Genomic DNA, 20,000 nt, shown 5'->3' with positions numbered 1-20,000 from the left:
GCCAAAGATTTTCGGGACGCTCAAAATATACGCCCCTTCACATCCACAAGCCTGCGAAGCTGTAATTAGCCACGCATTACCGAGTTTCGCGTAATTAATTAACGGAGACAGCAATTTAGAAATCCGCGGACGTTTCAGCAAACTTGCCGTGTTTTGACCATAGTGCAGAATACTTCGGCTCGAGGGTGAGAACTTTCATGTTATCGGGCAAATCTTTTGCTGATAAAGGGGGTCTTTTCAAGCGTTCAGTTTTTCACTGGAACTGTGGAAGTATAAGCCCCGCAGAAGGGTGTCAGTCCTTGCACCCGAGAGAGAAAGAGAGAGAGAAATATGTTTATTGGAGAGGTTGGCCTAGGAAAGTCAGAATTTGCTCCCTTGCATGCAGCTTAATGTTAGACCTTTTGAGGGAAACGTTCACATCACGTGTGTAAGTTTTCTCTTGGACGTGAGTTTTCCTGTGATCTTATTTATTCGTATTCAGAGATCTTAGTGAGTGAGGGTTTGTTCTAAAGCGTAGTTTCCCATCCAAATTCCCTTTTATATTCATACTTCTAATTTTTTATTTTCAATTCTGTACATGCACGCCACTGTGCTCAAGCTGGCGTAGCCAGCGAGCTCAGGAGGCAGCAAATAGAGGCAGAAAATATTTAGAAAACTTTTATTTTCGCAATTGAAGCAAGGAGTATATGAGCGAGATGGCGAGATGCTACGACGTCATGTTTTGGCGGCGTGAAGGATTGCAAGCTTGTGCAGAACACGGGCAGGCTTGGACGCGCTTCGGGTTTGGAACTTCAAAGAGGTGTCCTGACTTGTCGAACAAGGCCAGCGCGCTGAATGCAATACCTGAAAAAAAAAAGAAGAAGAAAAAGCCAAAGTTACACATATGCAGCAGTCAGGAACGGAAGCAGCTGCAGGCTGGCGACCCGGTTTATTACAGCTCCATAGTAGGGAAGGGAGCAGGCCGATAAGCATCCTTAGGCACCACAGATTACATGAAATTAGTTTTATAGACTTTCAGTCATGCTTCTTAGTAGGTCGCGGCTTCGATTCCCGGCCGCAGCGGCCGCTTTCCTGATGGAGGCGAAAAGCAAAAACACCCGTGTGTACGAGATTTCGGCGCACGTTAAAAAAATGGCAGCATATCAACTCCGTGGATAATGGCGAGGGTGCGGAGTACGGGGACCGCGACATCCAAGTTGCACCCCGAGTGAAATCCGATTTGCGCCCCGACCTTCACTCGATTTTAGTCACTTTGCCTCCGCTTGCCGCGGTTTCGTATTCGGGGAAGCTCGTTGTCTTCGTAGACGTTAGCAGCAGCTTGACGCGTCTTACGTTCGTTTCCGTCCTTGGCGGGAAGAGGGTGTGGGATTTTCAGAACCCGCTAACATACGCGGTGCACCGCGGCGCCATCTCGTGTTTCCGCGTAGCGCCATTTAGCGTAGTTCGATGCAGTCACTGTGTATTACAACTTCATCACAACCTGACTCCACCGGTGCTTTTGCGCGTTTTCTCGTATGGGCACCAGGCCATTCTTCCCTCGGGGGAAACGAGGCGGCACACGCAGCTGCCCGCGCTCTTACATTCCGGGCGTTTTCGTCGACGGAAGAGGACCTTTCCGAACCCTCCATCTATCCCCCGGTCTCTCCCCGATACACTGAAATCTTGTATCATTATCGCGAACTGCGGCTTCAATACCCTCCTCCTCACCCATCCCTCAGCACACACGTGGCTCGCATTTGGCGTCGACTGCAGACCAACACATTCTACAACACCACGATACTCCACTACATCTTTCCCTCCACTTACCCCTACAACTGCCCTTCTTGCTCCGTCCCAAACACTACCTACCACTTGGTGTGGTAATGCCCCTACGCACCAAACCCCATCCCTTCCCCATCCCCTGAGCAGTGGGAGCGCGAGCTGGCCAGCTCACGGTGCGAGGACCAAGAACGCCTCATCACTCGCGGCCAAGCAGCTGCGCTAGCTCGCGGCTATCTGGACTGAGAAAGCCACCCACTTTTACGGTCAATAAATGTTTTCCAATCCAATCCAATCTCGTTGCTATATTATGTTAGTGCCTGTTTTCGAGTGTTTTCGAGTGCTCTTGTACCCTTTTAGATAGTTTCCGCACAGATTTTCGCTTAATGGTGGTGTGCGCACGGACTGACGCGGAAGGACATTGGGATGTCCTAAGGTACTCCGCACCCTTACAGGCGAGGGAGTAACCGTTTGGCTCTCGGGTCGTAGCCTAACTCACGGTCGTAGCTAACTCACGGTCGTAGCCCAATGGGTAAGAAGACTGACACTACCTCTGTCTGGTCTACCAAACACAGGCTCGAATCCTGCCGGTGCCTGTGTAATTTTTTGCGATTTTAAATGTTATGCGCACGGACGCGGATGTACATTGTGAGGTCCTAAGGTGCTCCGCACCTAAAAAACACGCCTCGTCGCCTGCGTTGCGTCGGCGCGTTAAGCGATACAATCAATCAAGCTTTACAGCGCAGGGTATACAGAGCAACACTTCGCCTTCTAGCCAACCCCTCTACAATACGCTTACTCTCAACTGGCACCGTTAACACGATCCCCCAGCCCCTCGAAGACCACCGCCTTAGCCAACTTGCTTGTCTATCCACAACCCCTAAGGTTCGTTCCTCCTGCATTAACTGAACCTCACTGCCCCACTTCGACAAGGCCACTGAATTCTCATATGGATGACTTTTGAAATGCACACTGGCTTTCTCTCATGCTACCTTTTCCGGCCCTTACGAAAGAATTTCTTATGTCATTCGGTAAGTTGGCTTTCGGAATACGGGGTTGGTGAGCCTCACTACGTTGGAACTGGAGCGCACCAAAGGAGCATCGTACCTATGCGCCTCCACTGCAACGTCGAGAAGGCAGAGAGGGGGCCAGCTGGCAGGCGCCTCTGCAGCATCCCAGGAGGCTGTTGATGCGGCGACCAAGCGCCCAGCCTCGCGTGCAGGGCCTTTGCATATCCCAGTCCAAGTCTGACGCCCACGATGGAGAGCCTGCGTGTGCATGGCAACCACAGAGAGGTGTTTTACGTAAGATTTTCCATTGCCGCAACAGTGCCGCAAATGGCTATGAACCAACCCATCTGGTCCACATCGCGTGCATCTCACAGGGAGTGAACCAGCTGCTGGCAAGGGCAGGGGGTACTCACACCAATGAGCCCTCTCCATTACCAGGCATGTACGGGCTACCAGCACTACCTTCTGGGCCGAGCAGTGAAAAGCCCTCGCCTAGCGTCCGCACACGGGGCTCCCCAGGCGCAGAACCTTTGCCCGAAACAGGCAGCAGGCACGCCCAGCTCCAAGCCCTCCAGGCGGCCCTGCGACATGTATATATAGAGCGACTTCAGGTGAACCACGGTGTACCCGATTGTGACCAGCCCACGTCCTCGGGACCATCGCCATACCTCGACTCCGAAGGTAACCCAAGAGAAAATGTAACTGGTCCCAGGTGGTGTATGGTTAAATTCTCATTTGGGCCCAGGTGGTCCTTGCTGGTCCCAACTGGTACCAGCTAGTTCCAGCTGGGAATTTAACCATAAAATTGTGGTACCAACTACTATTTTCTCTTGGGAAGGTCACAGTTCTGCAGCAAGAATGAGATTTTTTTCATTTAGTTGTTCTTGTCCCAAATGCAAAAGAAAATTTTTGGCATATAAGCATTCTACACCCGTACAGCAGCTTCTAGTGTAAGGCCAACGGAGCTCATTCTGTGCAGTCTGCATCGAATTTATGCACTTACGTTATAACATAATTTACGTTACTTTAGCCTCTCGTTTTATTTTTCAGATAAGACCTGCACTACAAATATATGTGTAGCGCAGGTGCTTTGTTAAAAAAAAAACGACTGGCTATGAATCATGCATACAAGAACCGTTATATCGCTAGCAATAATTTCAGCAAATACCAACCCTAAACACACAGATATAAGCACAAGAACAGCGCTGTTAATGGCGAAAATTACATGAACATGGCAGGATTATCCCTCACGCAAAGCGGAATAATTCAGCCATCGGAATTTGTCAAGCCATGCCAGTTGTGATTTCCGTTTCTGTTTTGAGTCTCTAACGCAGCTCACCTCGTAGCTTCTATTAGAGCTCTGAGCGAACTGAGCGAACTGGTCTGAAGCTGGTCGACATTTCAGTACAGCCCAAATGTCAAGTCTGCTGTACTGAGCTCCCTCTTGGGGTTCTGAAATAGTTGCATTATTCTCTGTCAAGTATTCAATGCTTCGTGCATAAATGCCCTATAGCCTACCTGAAGGCTCGTACTATACAGTAACCTTCTTGGGCGGCCATCCCTTTAAGTGTACGAACCACTCCTGGATAAGGCATAGCAAGCCACTGCTAAGTTCATTATTCAATGCCATATCAAACATTAAATTTAGCAAGAAAAAATAACAACACAAAGACGGCGGTGTGTGACCATGCTCTTGCGGTTAGGCATGTCCTGTGCAAGTCGATCAAAATCTTGCCACATTTGGAATTCTGTCGCAAGATCTGAGGAAGGAATCATAAGGTTCTATCAGTTTGGTTTCAAACATTAATGATATGACAAACTTTTTAGCGCACTCGTGCAGCTACTGTTCAGCCGAATACAGACTGCCGGTTTAGTCTTTACAGTGTAAGAGCATGGACGGTTTTGGAGTGTATAGGGCGCATAAGAATTTTGTAGTTTTCGTTAGTGACACGGGAAATGGAAATTAAGTTGGGAATCTCCTTAGTCTACCAAAAAACAGAGCATTGGACAGTCGTACAGACCCAGCATGACCTTTGGGCATGATGCGATCTCGAAACAAGTCAGCATTTTGTTTCCCGGAGTGCACCAAGAAAACATGCGTAATGGCATGGTCACGCATACTTAAATGCTACAGACTACCACGCTTCAGCATGAAACGGACAGTAATGACACAGTTAAAGTATTCCATTGGATAACAGAGGCCCTGATGTTCAAACTGAAGCATGGCTACAGGATACAACATGATAGACACAGAAGAGGCTACAACATGATAGAGTGGCCTAAACTTGCAGAGTTGATCATTTCTCTGTCATTTTGGTTACTGAAGTAACGCTGACGATTGCTCAAAATTTCCTTCATGTGACATTTTAGAATGTATACGTAACCGTTGTGGATCCAGGCAGAATTACATCAACGCGCGTATATATATCCCTTATGAAAATTTCTATGTCCAGTCAAAAGACAGTCTACGTCCCGAAGGAAACAATTTCTATGTCCAGTCAAAAGACAGTCTACGTCCCGAAGGAAACAGACTGTGTGCGTCCTGTGTGTTTCCTCTGTGGTGGAATTTCGCCACCGACTTTCTGCGTCCTCCAAGTGTCCTGTGTGTTTCCGTCCTCCATGCGTCCAGTCTATCTCCCAAAGGCAACAGACACCATACGGCATTTGTGTGTCCCCTGTATGTATCGAAGGCAACAGACCGCATTCATCCCTTTTGTGTCCCCTGTATTGAAATTTCGCCACCGACTTTCTGCGTCCTCCAAGAATCCTTTATGTTTCTGTCCTCTACGTGTCCCACAAGCTTCCACCTTTCGAGTGCCCTTTGCATGCTGTCAAATAACAGCGCCCAACAGCCAGCTGCGTGTGGAAAATGTCAGCCAGCTCCACAGTCACTGTTTCATGCTGTAGTTGTTTCTGTAAGAGCAAGCTGACGAAAATCACATGAATCACATGAATCTTGCAAACCTGACTATTTTATTCAGGTTGGATCCATACGTGCTACTGCCGCCTGCCACACAAGGTGTCTCCTCATCTTTACCCCTCACAGGACGGGATAGCCACTGCCACACTTGAACCTGAAATGACAAACGCATTGATCGCATATGAAGGGGTTTAAACAAACACGTCTCTCAAACATTTGCTGGTTATGCTTATAAATATAAAGGAGTGTTCCCATACAAAACTGAACCAAGTATCCTGAAAGAGAAGGTACAACTTCTAGGTTGCTAAAGTAGCCACAAAATTTAGACCAAATAAATTAACTAATGAGCCTACGAACATCAAATATGACATACTGTTACATAGGCAACACAACCCAGAACTAAGTGATGATGATGATGATCGTTAGAGTTTTTTGGCGCAAGGCCAGCTGGGGCAAAGAGCGCCAAACAAAAGTATCTAAAATAAAATATAGGCTACTAAAGCCAAAATAACAATAAAATCAATTAACGGCAATGGTGATGGCTGGTGTATAGGGCCAGATATGATTATGCGTGATAGGAGATGAGGTTTAAAAACTTGACGTTGGACAAATACTCAAACACACGTTTCACGGAAACAATGGCATCATCACCTAGGAAAAACGATGGATGTAGGGGAATATGTTGTCTGTAGAGTTCTCTGAAGTGTTTGTGTCGTGTTGTGTGAAGTGCCTTGCATGTGATTAGTATGTGCACTACGGATAGGGCCTCTCCGCACCTGCCGCACTGGGGTCTAGAAGATCCCGTCAGCAGATACGAGTGCGTCGCATGGGTGTGCCCTATCCGCAGCCTACCCAAGGCGACTTCCGTGTGTCTGTTGTGTGAGTCAGTTGTGTACCGTCCCAAGTGTGGCTTTATTACATGTAGTTTGTTGTCTGTCTGTTCGTCCCAGTGTGTTTGCCATGTTCTGCGCAGGTGTTGTCTTATGTGTGGCTTGAGGTCTGTGTAGGGTACCGTTGTAATGTCCACAGTGTTCCTGAGTGCAGCCGCACCGGCCCTCTCGTCTGCCAACTCGTTCCCAGAGATCCCTGCGTGTCCTGGGACCCAGCAGAGGACCACCTCATGCTTTTGTGCATACACGGACATGATAGTGCAGAATACAAGATTAACTATGTGGTTTCTGGGGGGCTTGTTCGATGACAGTGCGCGAACAACACTCAAAGAATCTGTATATATGATGGAATTGGGAATGTGATTTTCAAGGATGTGTCGTACAATCAGTAAGATTCCATACGATTCCGCTGAAAAAATTGATGTGTGCACGCTCATGGTTCTGGCTGCATTGAAATTAGGACCATGAGCAGCGCACGACACCATACTGGAGGTTTTAGAAGCGTCACTATAAAATTCTGCACATGTGTATTTAAACTGCAAAGACAGAAAGTGCTGCAGTATTGCAGCTCGTGGTACACGATTTTTGTCGTCTCATAAAAGAGAGGTCACACGACACAGGGCGAACTTGCCAAGGCGGTAAACTGTTAGAAAAGGATGACCTGTACACATCTAAAAACGAAGCACTGAGATCCGAGGCTCGCTCTCTCACTCTCAGTGAAAAGGGCAGAGGAACGGATGGGCGATTTGCAAAGAGCAGAGATGTTGATGTATCGTTAAAGACAGGATAAAAAGGGTGATTATTCAGTGATGAAATTTAGAAAACATATAGCAAGTCCGTGTACGTTCGTTGGTTCTCAAGGCTCCACTTATCACACTCGACATACAGACTCTCGACAGGGCTAGTGCGAAAAGCACCCGAGGCGAGACGAAGCCCCAAGTGTAGCACTGGGTCAAGCATTCGCAACGCTGTTTTAGTCGCCGACCCATATACCACACTGCCATAGTCTAAACGAGACCCAACCAAAGCAGTATAGAGCCGTAGTAGGAGTTCTTTGTCGGAACCATAAGATTGATGGGAGAGAACCTTAAGTATATTCATTGTTTTCAGACATTTATGTTTAAGTTCCTTGATGTGTGGAATGAATGTGAGTTTCTGGTCAAACACAACACCTAAGAACTTGTGCTCCTTGTTCACAGGAAGCGACACGCCATTAAGAGTAATGTCTGGGTCCGTATGGACCCCGCGCTTCCTGGAGAACACAACGCAGGAGCTTTTTACAGGATTTAATTTAAAACCATTCTTGTCTGCCCAGCCGGCAAGTTTCTTTACACCAAGCTGGACTTGACGTTCGCAGATTGACATATTGCATGATTTATAGGATATCTGCACGTCATCTACATACATGGAATAAGAGATTGTAGGTGGCAGTGCCTTACCAAGAGAGTTCATTTTTACTATGAAGAGAGTGCAGCTCAACACGCCACCCTGTGGCACGCCATTTTCTTGCACGTAAACGTTTGAGAGTGCACAACCAACTCTTACTCGAAACGTTCTGTCTGACAAGTAACTAACAAGAGTGTTTAACATGTTACCCGATACACCGAATGACTTGAGGTCCCTAAGGATCCCATAACGCCAAGCGGTGTCGTATGCCTTTTCAAGGTCGAAGAAGACAGTTAAACAATACTGCTTATGCGCGAAGGCATCCTTGATGTACGAGTCAAGAGCTACCAGCTGATCGTTCGTCGATCGCCCCACCCTAAAGCCTGCCTGGCAGCTCTCGAGAAGACCGTTGTACTCGAGGAAGTACACGAGCCTGCGATTTACCATCTTTTCGAAGAGCTTGCACAGGCAGCTCGTCAGGTCTATAGGACGGTAGCTTGAGGGGGACGACGGGTCCTTTCCCTCCTTCAGGAAAGCTACAACTATAGCCTCCTTCCAAGAGTTTGGAATGTGCCCCGAAAGCCAAATCTTGTTATATAGGTGTAAGAGTGTTAGAAGAGTGTCTGCGTGCAGGTGTTGTATCATTGTGTATGTGATGTTGTCTGGGCCTGGAGCTGAGGGTTTACACGTGCTTAGAGCAGCCCTCAGCTCATGTAGTGAAAACAGGGAGTTGTAAGAAGTCTGTGATTTGTTGCTGTCGCGTAGGGACTTCTTTTCACAACAGGCTTTATGTTTCAGGAAAGTGTTTGTGTAGTGTGCTGAACTGGACACGTGTTGGAAGTGTTGTGCGAGTGTGTCAGCCTGGTCTTCGAGTGTGTCCCCTGTAGTGCTGACCAGAGGCAGGCTGTGTGTTTGTTGTCCCTTGAGTTTACGTATTCGTGTCCATACTTTCCTTGTGTCTGTGTAGGAGTTTATTGATGTTATGAATGTACGCCAACTCTCTCGTTTTGCCCCACGGCGCACACGTTTTCCTAACGCCTTGGCCCGTTTGAACAAGAGAAGGTTTCCCGACGTGGGGTACCGACGAAGGACACCCCACGCCTTGTTCTGGGCCTCTCGCGCCCGCCTACAGTCCTCATTCCACCACGGCCTCCGCTGGTTGCGCGGGGCACCAGAGGCGTGGGGAATGGACTTTTCGGCGGCGTCGAGGATGTGCGCCGTGAGGAGTTGGGTAGATTCTTCAACGTGTAGGTGTCCTATGGATGTGTGGTGTAGTTTGGATGTCTCTGTAAATGTATTCCAGTTAGCTCGTGTTTCATTGAACCGATTATGGGAAGATGGACTGCATGGGCCTTTACCTATGTATGTAAGTGAGGTGGGGAAGTGGTCACTGCCATATGGGTCAGTTCCCACACCCCACTCGAGAAGAGGAAAGAGAACTGCGGAGCCAATAGCCAAGTCAAGACATGAGTATGTGTTGTGTCCTATGTTATGATATGTAGGCTGTTTATTGTTGAAAAGGCATGCTCCAGAGGATGTAAGAAACCTCTCTATCAGGCGACCCCGGGCATCCGTACGAGAAGAGCCCCAAAGAGAATTGTGAGCATTAAGGTCGCCTGTTAGAATGTACGGTTCGGGCAGCTGGTCAACCAGCGCCTCAACGTCAGAGCTCGAAAGTGTAACATCAGGAGGAATGTATATGGAGCATACCGTTATCAACCTATTAAATATTATTAAGCGTATTGCTACAGCCTCAAGGATAGTGTTTAAAGTGACAGGGTGGCATGCTAAGGATTTCCGGACGATTATGGCCACACCGCCAGAGGAGTGTGTGCAGCCATCCCTGTCCTTTCTGAAGACCATGTAACTATTCAAGAAATTTGTGTGCTTGGAATTCAAATGTGTTTCCTGAACACACATAACACTTGGCTGATTAGCATGCAGTATTTCGTATACATCGTCAAGATTTTTAAGAAGGCCTCTACAGTTCCATTGAATTATGTTTTCTCTTCCCATTATTTAGTGTGAGAGCTACTGGAGTGTGTGTGTTTATGTGTCGTCTTTCGGGGCTGTGACTCTCGCCTTTTTAGGCTTGTCGGGAGGCTTTGGCGTCGGGACGCGTTCCTTGCGCTGCGTTGCAGGCAGGAACGGCCCGACATCCATATCGTCGTCGGATGCCTGAGGGGTGCCCGACGGACCGGGCCCCCCGGACTTGGCCCCCCCTCGGGAGCCCTTCGTTTGAGCCGCCACCGCCGAGGGTGTCCGGAGCGCCAGAGGTGGCACGGGCGGTGCGGTGGCGGTGGGAACCGGTGCAGGGCCCGTGGTGTCCATCACTTCGGTACCCTCCAACGCACTGGAGGACGGGGAGACAGAGGCGGGAGCGGCACCGGTCCCGACGGAAGACGTTTGCACCACAACCGCTGCTGCCTCAGCAAGCGGCGTGGTGGCGGGTTGGGCTGCCTGAGGCAACCCAGGGGGGGGCGGGGGAGGGACCAGGTCAGACTCGCTGAACTGGGTCCCTGTGGAAACCAGACGCCGCTCCGCCCCCCGGCGAGCCGCGTCGGCGTACCTCCCCAGAGGGAAAGAGGCGAACCTCTTTCGCGCCTCTGGGAAGGTGATGTTCTCCGTGACCTTGGTGTTAATTATCTTTTTTTCCAATTGAAATTTTTCGCACTTGCGGGAGTACGCTGCATGCGGACCGCCGCAGTTCACACAAGTGAGGGTTTCGGATGGACAGTTGTCAGTCGGATGATCGTGCGCCGCGCATTTCGCACACGTCGTTCGGCCACGACAAGAGGTTGTACCGTGCCCGAACCGCTGGCACTTAAAACAGCGCCGCGGATTCGGGATGTACGGACGGATGGAGCAACGGATAAAACCTGCATTGATGTGTTGTGGAAGAACTGCGCGGTCGAAAGTCAAGATAATGTGCTTGGTGGGAATCTCCTTGTCGTCTCTGCGGATAGTGATGCGTCTCACGGCAGTGACGCCCTGATCCTTCAAGCCGGCAAGGAGATCCGCATCCGTTTCGTTCAAAAGATCTGTCTCGGATATCACACCCTGGGAGCTGTTGAGGCTCCGATGGGGTGTGACCCTGATGTCTAGATCAGCCAGTCTAGTCTGAGCTAGAAGCTTCATGGACTGCTGCTTGTCATTTATTTCGATGAGGAGTTCACCAGACCTTTGTTTTTTGCACTTATACGATTTTCCTACTATGGCTTCAAGATACTTATCGATCAAGAAGACTGACTGAGATGCAAGAGGGTGGGTTGGATTGAGGGATTCCATCACAAGAAATCGAGAAAAATGGTCCGGTTCAGGAAAGGTTAACGACGGCAACGGAGGAAAGGATACTTCGGTGCGGCCCCTTTTCAGGGACCGATCACGGTTGGGGGGGTTTTAGACAATACCATAAAGCATAGTATAAAAGCAGGGAGACGGGGGTACTTTCTCCTTTGACCTTACCCTGGTAGTCAAAGAGGTCCCGGAGCTCCCTGCCTGGTAGACAGGCAGGGAGCCCATCGGCCGGAGCTTGACCAAGGCTCCAACGGCCACCGTTTACGGCTTCTACCCTTCACCTTTAAACACATCGCCACGGTTGGACACGGCTTATGTTGGGAGCTCGGGGTCCGCGGTGTCGCTGCTCACCGTCACCATGAATACTCAAGGTGCCCCGTGCGGGGACCCAGAACTAAGTACTGTTTAGATTCATGGCCTCCTCATGACGGGCATTCATACAGCCTCACAAGAACATTTGAGAGATGAGATTATTGCAGCGGCCCTGTGGGAACAAAGCAATATGGGGGGGGGGGGGGGCAGAGAAGGCAACATAAAATTGCATGAACATGCCAAGACAGGCATTGATCAGTCGTCATCATGAGTAGTTGCTTGTGTCTACGCTTTCTTTGGAACCTATAAAGGCAGCAGTTTTATTGTGCATTTCGTTTACGAGACAGCACTTGCATTGTCTAGTTTGTTTGTCTGTGCTTGCTGTCAAAAAGCAAAGTGTACATCACCATGAACTGACAAACCTCTAGGTTGGCTCCTCACTTTTTATATTTCCTTGTGTCGATGGGTCGACCAGAACATGGGTAAATAAAGGAGAAGGAAGTGTACACCCCCCATGTGAATTCCATAATTATTGCTAGATACAAATATAAATTCATCCTCTGGGCGTTAAGAAGGTGCACATGTATACCAGAGACCTGTGACTGGAGGGCTCTTCAATAATTATGTCAGCGGTTTAACCCTTCCACTGTTGGGGGTTTCTGGCCATGACGCACCCCTAGTGTCGGATTGGTTTCGGGAATATCAAGGAAGGAACATAGTGATTTATTTGACTATGATAGCGTCTGGAACGTAACGCGTCGAAAGGAAAGAGCGTGGGTGAGAAATCGCCTTTCCAGATATTTTCGGTTTGCCGTGCACACTTCTGGGAGGATGACCCATCATTTCAATATCAGAATCTGATGATGTGGAACTCACATCCCTTCTTCAGATGAGAAACTCTCAGAGTGCAAACCCGAGCTCAGCTCGTATTCGAATTGGAATAGAAGAACCATCGCTCCTATCCGCAGTCGAAGGCTCCGCACATTCAGCCATCCAAAAGTAACGGCACGCATAGAGGGAACACTTTCAGCAGCCCCACAACACACAGAAGTGGTGCCTTCTGAAATCATGATGGCAGATAGAGATAAAAAGGTATACAACCTTAATACGCCTCGAGCTTCGCGATCGCTGCGCCGCCTGCCGCCGCTTCTCCGCGGCGTTGACGGGATTTGCGCTGCGTGGCTGATAGGGGCTCGTGCAGTGTTTCGGTTCTATTTCGCTTCTTTTCGCCTTTCCGTGCCCTAAAAAAAACTTGTTATGGTGACGACTATAGGCAAAGAGTACGTTTAGGTCACTTAAAAAGCAGCTGCGTCTTCGTAGAGTGCGCGATCGCCTGCAAGAGCTACCCGGGGACGCGGTTCTGCGCGCTTCGTCGCCGCTCATCCGGGTGTCGGCGACGGCAGCAACATATCACCCATGTCACCTCCAAAACATCAGGCACAAATGAATTCTACTGACGCCTAATTTATACCTGATACTGGCACAATGAGAGGTTGGCTTCATTTTGCAGCGTGGACAACGAATGCGGCTTCGTTTCGCATATATACGCCGCAGAAAAATATGTTTCGGGGATGTGATTACCAATCCCGGACAATAACTTATGCCTTTTATAAGAATATAAACTATGCGAAAATGTATAGTATATTCTAAGCCTGTGCGTCGTTAAATATGTGCCCACACGCGATATAGCAAGAACCAAGGAAATGAAACCACGGAAAAATAAATGCTGTGCCAATGCGGAATTTAGAAACATATATTAGCTCGAACGGAAATGAAAAAAAAAAAAACAGTGCAGCTTCTGGCATGCTAAAGACATTCGTCTAAACTTAAGCCAGGTAGGTTTCACTAGACCAACTGTACGCGAAATGCACTGCTATTTCGCGAGACATCGGAAGGGGGGGGGGGGGGGGGCGGGGAAGAGGGACGCCGTGTACAAATGCGGAGCGGAATCAAGCAATGAACGTTTTAGTAATCCCACACATAAATCTCGCGTTCACTTTCCTTTTGTTTTTCTACTTCAACGAAGAGCTGATCGAACGGCGGACGCATTTTTGGAAGTATACAGGGTAGGCTGTACAACAAGCGATGAAAGGTGTCGTTGGAAAAGTGTGGTATGTGATAAGGCCCTCTGATTTCAGTTTCTGGTTTATTCTGCAGGCTCCCTGTGCCATATGACGATATTTCGAAGAAGCATTTAGTCGCGGACGCGGATTATATTGTAAACCCGTCTCCGCGCTGCTCGCAGAGGGCATATGCAGCAGATGAAGGTCTGCGGGCGCTCACCTCACTACAAGACGACCCTGTCGTCTGCTGATCCCCGAGTATAATTATGCATTGTCCATCGTACTTTTGTTGAATATTCCCGAAATTAACACAGACTGGCTTGTAAATGGTGGTGATCAATATCTGAAGTATAATATTGGCAAACGTAACTGGTGTGCTGTCAGTTATGAGTGCTCCACTGATTATGTAAACGCACAAAACCGATTTAAATAGTAGTGTATAGCCGTAGCATGAACATCTGAGGAACCGGTGGTTACGAAGACACGGCTAGTAAATTCATGTCAGTGTAACTACAATCGGCTCAATCACACGCCGGTTCCGCGACGCTGGCCTGTGACACACACCTGGCGCTTATACAGACCGAAAATACCACACTAAGATCGCGTCGGAAACATTTACACTCTCGTAAACACACCCCATTTGCGAACAGAGTGACTGCTCCACACAAACATGGATTTCAAACGCCCACAAACGGTAAATCTCAGTCGTGAACGTGCCGCAAAAGCAGCGGCGGCACTGGGGAGCGGGGCGCGGACTCCCGCGCCTGCTTTCGAAACGGGCCGCTAGGGGGATTTCAGTGGCGCCCCTACAGGCCGCGCTCGAGGCGTATACAACAACCTCATGTGCTGATGAAACACGAGGTTGTTGGTGACACGAGGTGTGTGCTGGGGTAACCTGGCGTGCCGTAGTAGACACAGGAACAGAAATAAAAAACAACCCTACAAAACCGTGGTGGATGGCACACTTGCACCCATAATTGCACGCATGCCACGTAGTCACTCATCCCAACAAAATGTACAGCGCACGGAGTGACCCCCCAAGCAACGAAAGCTGGGCGTGGTCGCTCTGTACTTTGTGAAAATACAAGCTACTAGAAAGATTCGACAGATAGCACAAACAGTGCAGGTGCGCCAACTTTGCACCATGGCACGAATTTTTCAACGCACAACAGAAAACGCACCGGTATGTCAGTCACACTGTGGAGGGGAAATTCGAAGACAAACCAGTACATCAGTGACAGTGAAAGGGTTAAAGCGATCGAATACAGCAAATTTAATCTCAGGGTTTATGCTTGCCAGCAATGAGGAAAACTACCGCGGTAACTTGAGCTGACTACTCTGTAACGTGCACTCAAATGCTAAAAACACACAAGCGTTTTTGCATATGTTGGCTCACAGAGCATTCATACTGTTCGGAAATAATGCAGGTTTTTTCCTACTATAAAGATCGTAATAATGCCCTCAACCACGCCATTTGATTTGTTTACAAAATGTTTTGTTACAAGCACCTGGCCACACCCTGCAATATTATCCTTTTTTTAAGGGAACAGTCTTTTTCCCCTTTTTCCTTTGTATGCTGCACCAGCAGTCTTGTTTGATATGGAAAGGGTGTTGTTTTGCGATCCCTATCCTAGCTTTTCCTGTTTTTTATTGAAAATGTTCTCCATCTAAATGAATGAGTGCAAAAGAAACCCTGCGGCATTAAATTCGCCAACGCTCATCTATGCACGTCCCTTTGCTGACTCCTTCGAAGTTTGTGTTTTTTTATGTTCAATGCAGAGCACAAGTTTGCTCCGATAATCTATATTTTTACAAAAACCCTGCATTATCCGTGGCTACATAACAATATTCCAAACAAAGTCTGATACACAAACCAGAACCCCCCACAGCTTTCTTCAATTGCCGAGTAGTACCCTTCTATAATTAGGACCATCATTATATTTGCTAGAGTAAATAGCTGTTCGGGGGGGGGGGGGGGGTACGATGGCCAGCGAGGCTCATTACACTACAAGAAACAAAGTGGCAAAAGGCACGCAATACACCCTTTTCACTGCTAGGCACGAGTTGCATCTAGGGCATTGAAGTGAATTCACCTAAATTCTACTTCTGGGTGCATGGATTTGTTTCACTCATGTAATGTAATCCATAATATGACTTTTGAGTAGAAGTCTACAGATCTAGTTCATCTGTAATAGGCGGTAGAAGAAAAATCCCCACACACTGTCTGTGGCCACCACGCAGCTACCACAGTGAACAAGGGTGACAAAGTCGTTATTAATTCATGGAGCAAGGACGCAGCACTGATGCGACAAAAAAATAAGAAAGGCATCAGGAAGTTTCTCACCATCATCGGTTGCTTATTTTTTGTCCCATCTCTGCAATGTTCTTATGTCTTAATATCACTAAGGTACCACAAGGATGCCACAATGGTTTTCTATGTTTTCATGTTCTCTCAGCCTTCAAATCGAGATTTTCATGCATTTCACAGCCGTAATGAACTCCACTTACAGGTCGTGCAAGATAGATAGAAACAGGAGGCAGCCAATTCTTCTGGTAGCTCACAACGTACATCTTCCATGTCAAACACCTGGCCCTGTAAAAAATGGAAGTTCAAGTAGTAAACAAGCCGCAAATATGCGGTATAACGCCATGAAATACTCTCTCTGACAGGACATGACAGAATTTCTTTTTTGTAGGTGCAAGAAAGGCACCTTGAGTTCTTTCAAGCTAAACAATAAGTACAGTGCTCACTGATTGAAACGCGACACTGCGACCTCGTGACATGCATGATAATCCTTACAAGGCTTTCAGCCATACTTTAAAGGAACAGAAGCAACCTTACACTGAATTAATGTTAAACTAAGCCTATTAAATATCCCTAGGTGGTAGAAATCTGTGGCCCCAGATTTCAACTGTGCAAGCATATTCTCTGGTCCAGAGGGTGCGAAACGTGGTTACGGCTTTTAAAGGAGCCATTAAGAGAAAACAGAAGTTTGGTTCATTCAAAGGGTTGCGTTGCTAGAATCATGCTGACACCATTTTTAACGTAAACTCCACTCAAATAAGCTACAAATTAGGAACAAAGGAAATGGCCATGCGACCCACTAGCTCATTTCCCGCAACAAAACCTGTCATACCAGCCAGCTCTGCAGTTAGCGGAGGGCGGCAACAGGAAACGCGAATTAGGCAGAGCCTATAAGCTTGCTGAACGAGCTATTGGCGCTTAAATTTAGGGCACATTCTGTTTACAGTAGTAAGAGTGGTGGGACCAACAGTAGAGGTTAGGAAAGTACACGTAAGCATAGAAGTACCGATGCGTACTGCTGTTGGTACTGCGCGCACTATGCTTGGTTTAGCTGCACAGGACTGCGGGGGCTTAGGGTTGTCTCGGACAACACTGGCCGACTGACGCAAGCAACGCTGTCTTACGTGACCATATTTGTAGAGCGAGCACTATGTTTCACGAAACGATTATTTTCTCGCTGAACAAACACATGCCAGGTTTAAATAGGGTCAAAAACAAACCAAAAGCAGAAAGCGGCTTGCCATGGCATGGTGGCACCATCTAGGTTCACTAACGGTAAAGAAGGCTTCCCAATCGGCTGCAGAGCGGTCGGTTCCTGTGATGTCATTGCAGACCCTGAAAATGCACGATTTAGCGGGAAAACCAAAATTTTAATTTCAATTAATTAATTTCTGAGTGAATAAAGCATCGTTTGCATTTGGACAAGTGCTGGGGGCACCATAACACACGAAATCTTTCGAATAACACAAACTCGTATTTTGTCTTCATGGCGCCATAAAAATTCTCTCTGAGGCACATGGTGAACGTCTCAGCGTGCCAATACCACCAAGGGGTAGGCAAGTTGAAATGCTGACGAAACGAAAAAACGTGATGGCGAAGGAGCACGGTGGCAAGCCCACACCATGTTTAATCTTTTTCGCACCGTGATTGTACCCCCATCACATGCATATTTGTAAGAATCAACACGTTCAACCCATGCTCAACACGTTACGGTCAACACAATTTATGCAAGCCAGCTACAAATAACGTCACACCACACAAGCATTTCTGTCTGATCATGAAGATGCTGGATGACCTTAGGAAGGTGGAAAAATGTCTTGCATTTAAACAGTGAAAGCTGCCCTGTGACTGCACCAGCAATGGAGGCTGGAACAGCATGTTTTCAAGCTGCGACGTCTAATCAAGCATCTGGTCAAAAGTTGCTAGCAATGCTCAAATGTTGAAAACGCAACGTATATGCAACTCTTACGTATTATAACTACAAATGTAATGCAGCATCCTTGCATTTCTTTGCCCGTAAACGAAAACTACCGGTTAGAACAGTGCTAAGCTGCCTACGTCCTGTTAAAAATATACTGTGGGTCAACTGGCTTCTCAAAGAAAAAAAAATCGGGGAGTGGGCGCCTTGTTTTACAACCATTACGCAGATTTCTTTTTTTTTTTTTACATGCAACAAGCTTTACCGGTCGAATCCACCCAAGCCACGCGGCGGCCGCTGGGCCGTCAGCATGATAACATTTTCGTTGCCGGCAATGGCAAGGGGGTCGATCACTCACACAGCATACTGGCCGCCGCTCCTGGAAGCCCATTCATGTGACCGCGCCGACGCAGCCGGTAATTTACGATAAAAGAAACGCGGCGAGCCGAACACCAAGGAAAACACTAAACACGTTTAACGAAACGGCGCTGCGGCAACGCGGACGAAAATTTTAACATGCACCACGATAAACAATCACTTACGGCAGAACACGCAGCATTTTTCACACGTCGCGCCGACAGACTGGAACTTGCCGTAGGGACTCTCGATTCACGTAGGCACTCACAACTTGTCAGGTGTTTTGTCAAATGGCGACCTCGATGTGCGTTTGCTACAGCAGCGCAGTACGGCGACGACACAGGCGCTTTGCCAGCACTCACGATGTTTCACGTGGCACAAGAGCACTAACACGTAATATTACGGCAGGAGGAGCACGTAGTAATTCACGTAACACCAGCAAATCGAAAACAAACCACCAAAACCACGCACAACGAACCAGCCACGTCTTTTCTTGCACAGAGCCGGGCGAGCCGCGAGTCCCACCACTGGAGAGGCCGGCGCTGCGATCGTTTTGACGTCACTTGTAGGATCACCGTTCATGGAGGAAAAGCTTTTTTTTCCTCCATGATCACTGTTCCTATCTTGCTGCGTAGTTGGCTTGCAGCGCGTGACACATCGCTAAAGCGCGTTCTAAAAGTATTTTTTTTTTGTCAATTTCCTAGGTTTGAAGTTAATTCTCAGTACGCCAAGAGCAGTTCGACCTAATGGTGACTGTGTAACCGTGTCAACTGTGGTAGATTATCCGCAAACACCATGGGCGTGGTGGTGTATTACGCATGTGACTGAAGCATAAGCAGCGGCTTGTTTCCCCGATCAACAATGTGGACTACGACGATCGCCGAGTGAAGTTTCTAGATTTCCCTTGTTTGCAAGAAATGTATAAAGCAGGAAATCGTGAAGCGTTAACTGGTCGCAGAAGCACACGCAGCCGCCGTGCCTGCCCGCACAGCCGACGGTGCGGCTCGAACCGACGCAGGTCGCGGCAGCAACAACTTGTCGCCGCTTTTTAAAATCACACAAGTCGTGGAAAAGAAGTTCCAGTTTGGTGAAAGTGGATGCTAGTGTGATGAAAAATTATGATAGGTTGTGTCATCAGCTGTGGTTTTCAAAGCGATGCTCAAATATCTGCCGCGATTTACGCCGACCGGCCGCGGAGGCCGTTCCCGGCAGCGCCGGCTCGTTCACGCCCGGTGCGGCGAGCGGCCGAAGGATGGCTATGCTTGCGCGCAAGAATAGGCCGAGGTCGTGCAGGTATCTTGATCGTCGATCGCTTCAACGGAAATCTCCGCGCTTACAGAGTTCCCAGCGCGGTACAACGTTCTGTTAGGGACTGTCACTCGCAACTCTAACGGCGATGGAATATCTGCTGCGACGCCAAGCCTAAAGTTCCCAACATCCGATTACGCGCATCTGAAGCCGGCTGCGAGCTGTTGGCGAAGGCCCTCCCGTCGCGCACGCGCGTGTTGCGTTTGGGTTCCTCTAACTTCTTGGGGGCCCCCAACGCTCGGTTCTCCTAATCTAAATATCCCTATTACCCGAAATCATTAACGACGTGTTTCTCCTCGTACGCAGCCTCGCCTTCTGTGAGCAGTCGTGATGTTTCGAAATTGATGCTTGAGAAATGCCGGCATACTGTAAACATACAAAACACGCTGCATTTATAAATTTCCCCACCGAGCACCTAATGAAAACTAAATATAGCCTTGTCCGAACCCGCTCGAAGGCGTTAAAAACTCGCGTTC

General features: G+C 48.3%; 1 protein-coding gene across 5 annotated transcripts; it reads right to left on the bottom strand.

Moving 5' to 3' along the window:
• Nucleotides 1-669: 669 nt before the first annotated feature.
• LOC144162895 (uncharacterized) lies at nucleotides 670-18,736 on the bottom strand. Of its 5 annotated transcripts, none has more exons than XM_077693612.1 (6): nucleotides 18,402-18,736; nucleotides 16,145-16,229; nucleotides 5,733-5,842; nucleotides 3,182-3,349; nucleotides 2,866-3,026; nucleotides 670-843 (listed from the first exon to the last, which is right to left on the bottom strand). In XM_077693612.1, exons 1-6 carry the CDS (start codon nucleotides 18,416-18,418, stop codon nucleotides 707-709), a joined length of 678 nt encoding a protein of 225 aa, XP_077549738.1. In that variant the 5' UTR covers nucleotides 18,419-18,736; the 3' UTR covers nucleotides 670-706. The 5 variants fall into 5 exon arrangements, with proteins under 5 accessions (XP_077549738.1, XP_077549740.1, XP_077549741.1 ...); XM_077693614.1 differs by having other exon boundaries at nucleotides 3,231-3,349; nucleotides 5,738-5,842; XM_077693615.1 differs by having other exon boundaries at nucleotides 3,261-3,349; nucleotides 5,738-5,842.
• Nucleotides 18,737-20,000: the final 1,264 nt, after the last annotated feature.

Source organism: Haemaphysalis longicornis, unplaced genomic scaffold (assembly GCF_048455015.1).
Source record: "Haemaphysalis longicornis isolate Haplotype H1 unplaced genomic scaffold, Haemaphysalis longicornis Haplotype H1 scaffold_12, whole genome shotgun sequence".
Lineage (NCBI taxonomy): Eukaryota > Metazoa > Arthropoda > Arachnida > Ixodida > Ixodidae > Haemaphysalis > Haemaphysalis longicornis.
The sequence above is the reverse complement of the archived record's forward strand: the minus strand, read 5'-3'. Positions and strand labels throughout refer to the sequence as shown.

Bases quoted from the DNA above. Each gene is read 5' to 3' on its own strand.
- LOC144162895 (XM_077693612.1), bottom strand. The intron at 3,027-3,181 runs GTGAGTACCCCC...ATGCACACGCAG, and splicing joins AATGGAGAGGGCTCATTGGT to GCTCTCCATCGTGGGCGTCA. The intron at 844-2,865 runs GTACGATGCTCC...TTTTTTTTTCAG, and splicing joins GTTGCAGTGGAGGCGCATAG to GTATTGCATTCAGCGCGCTG.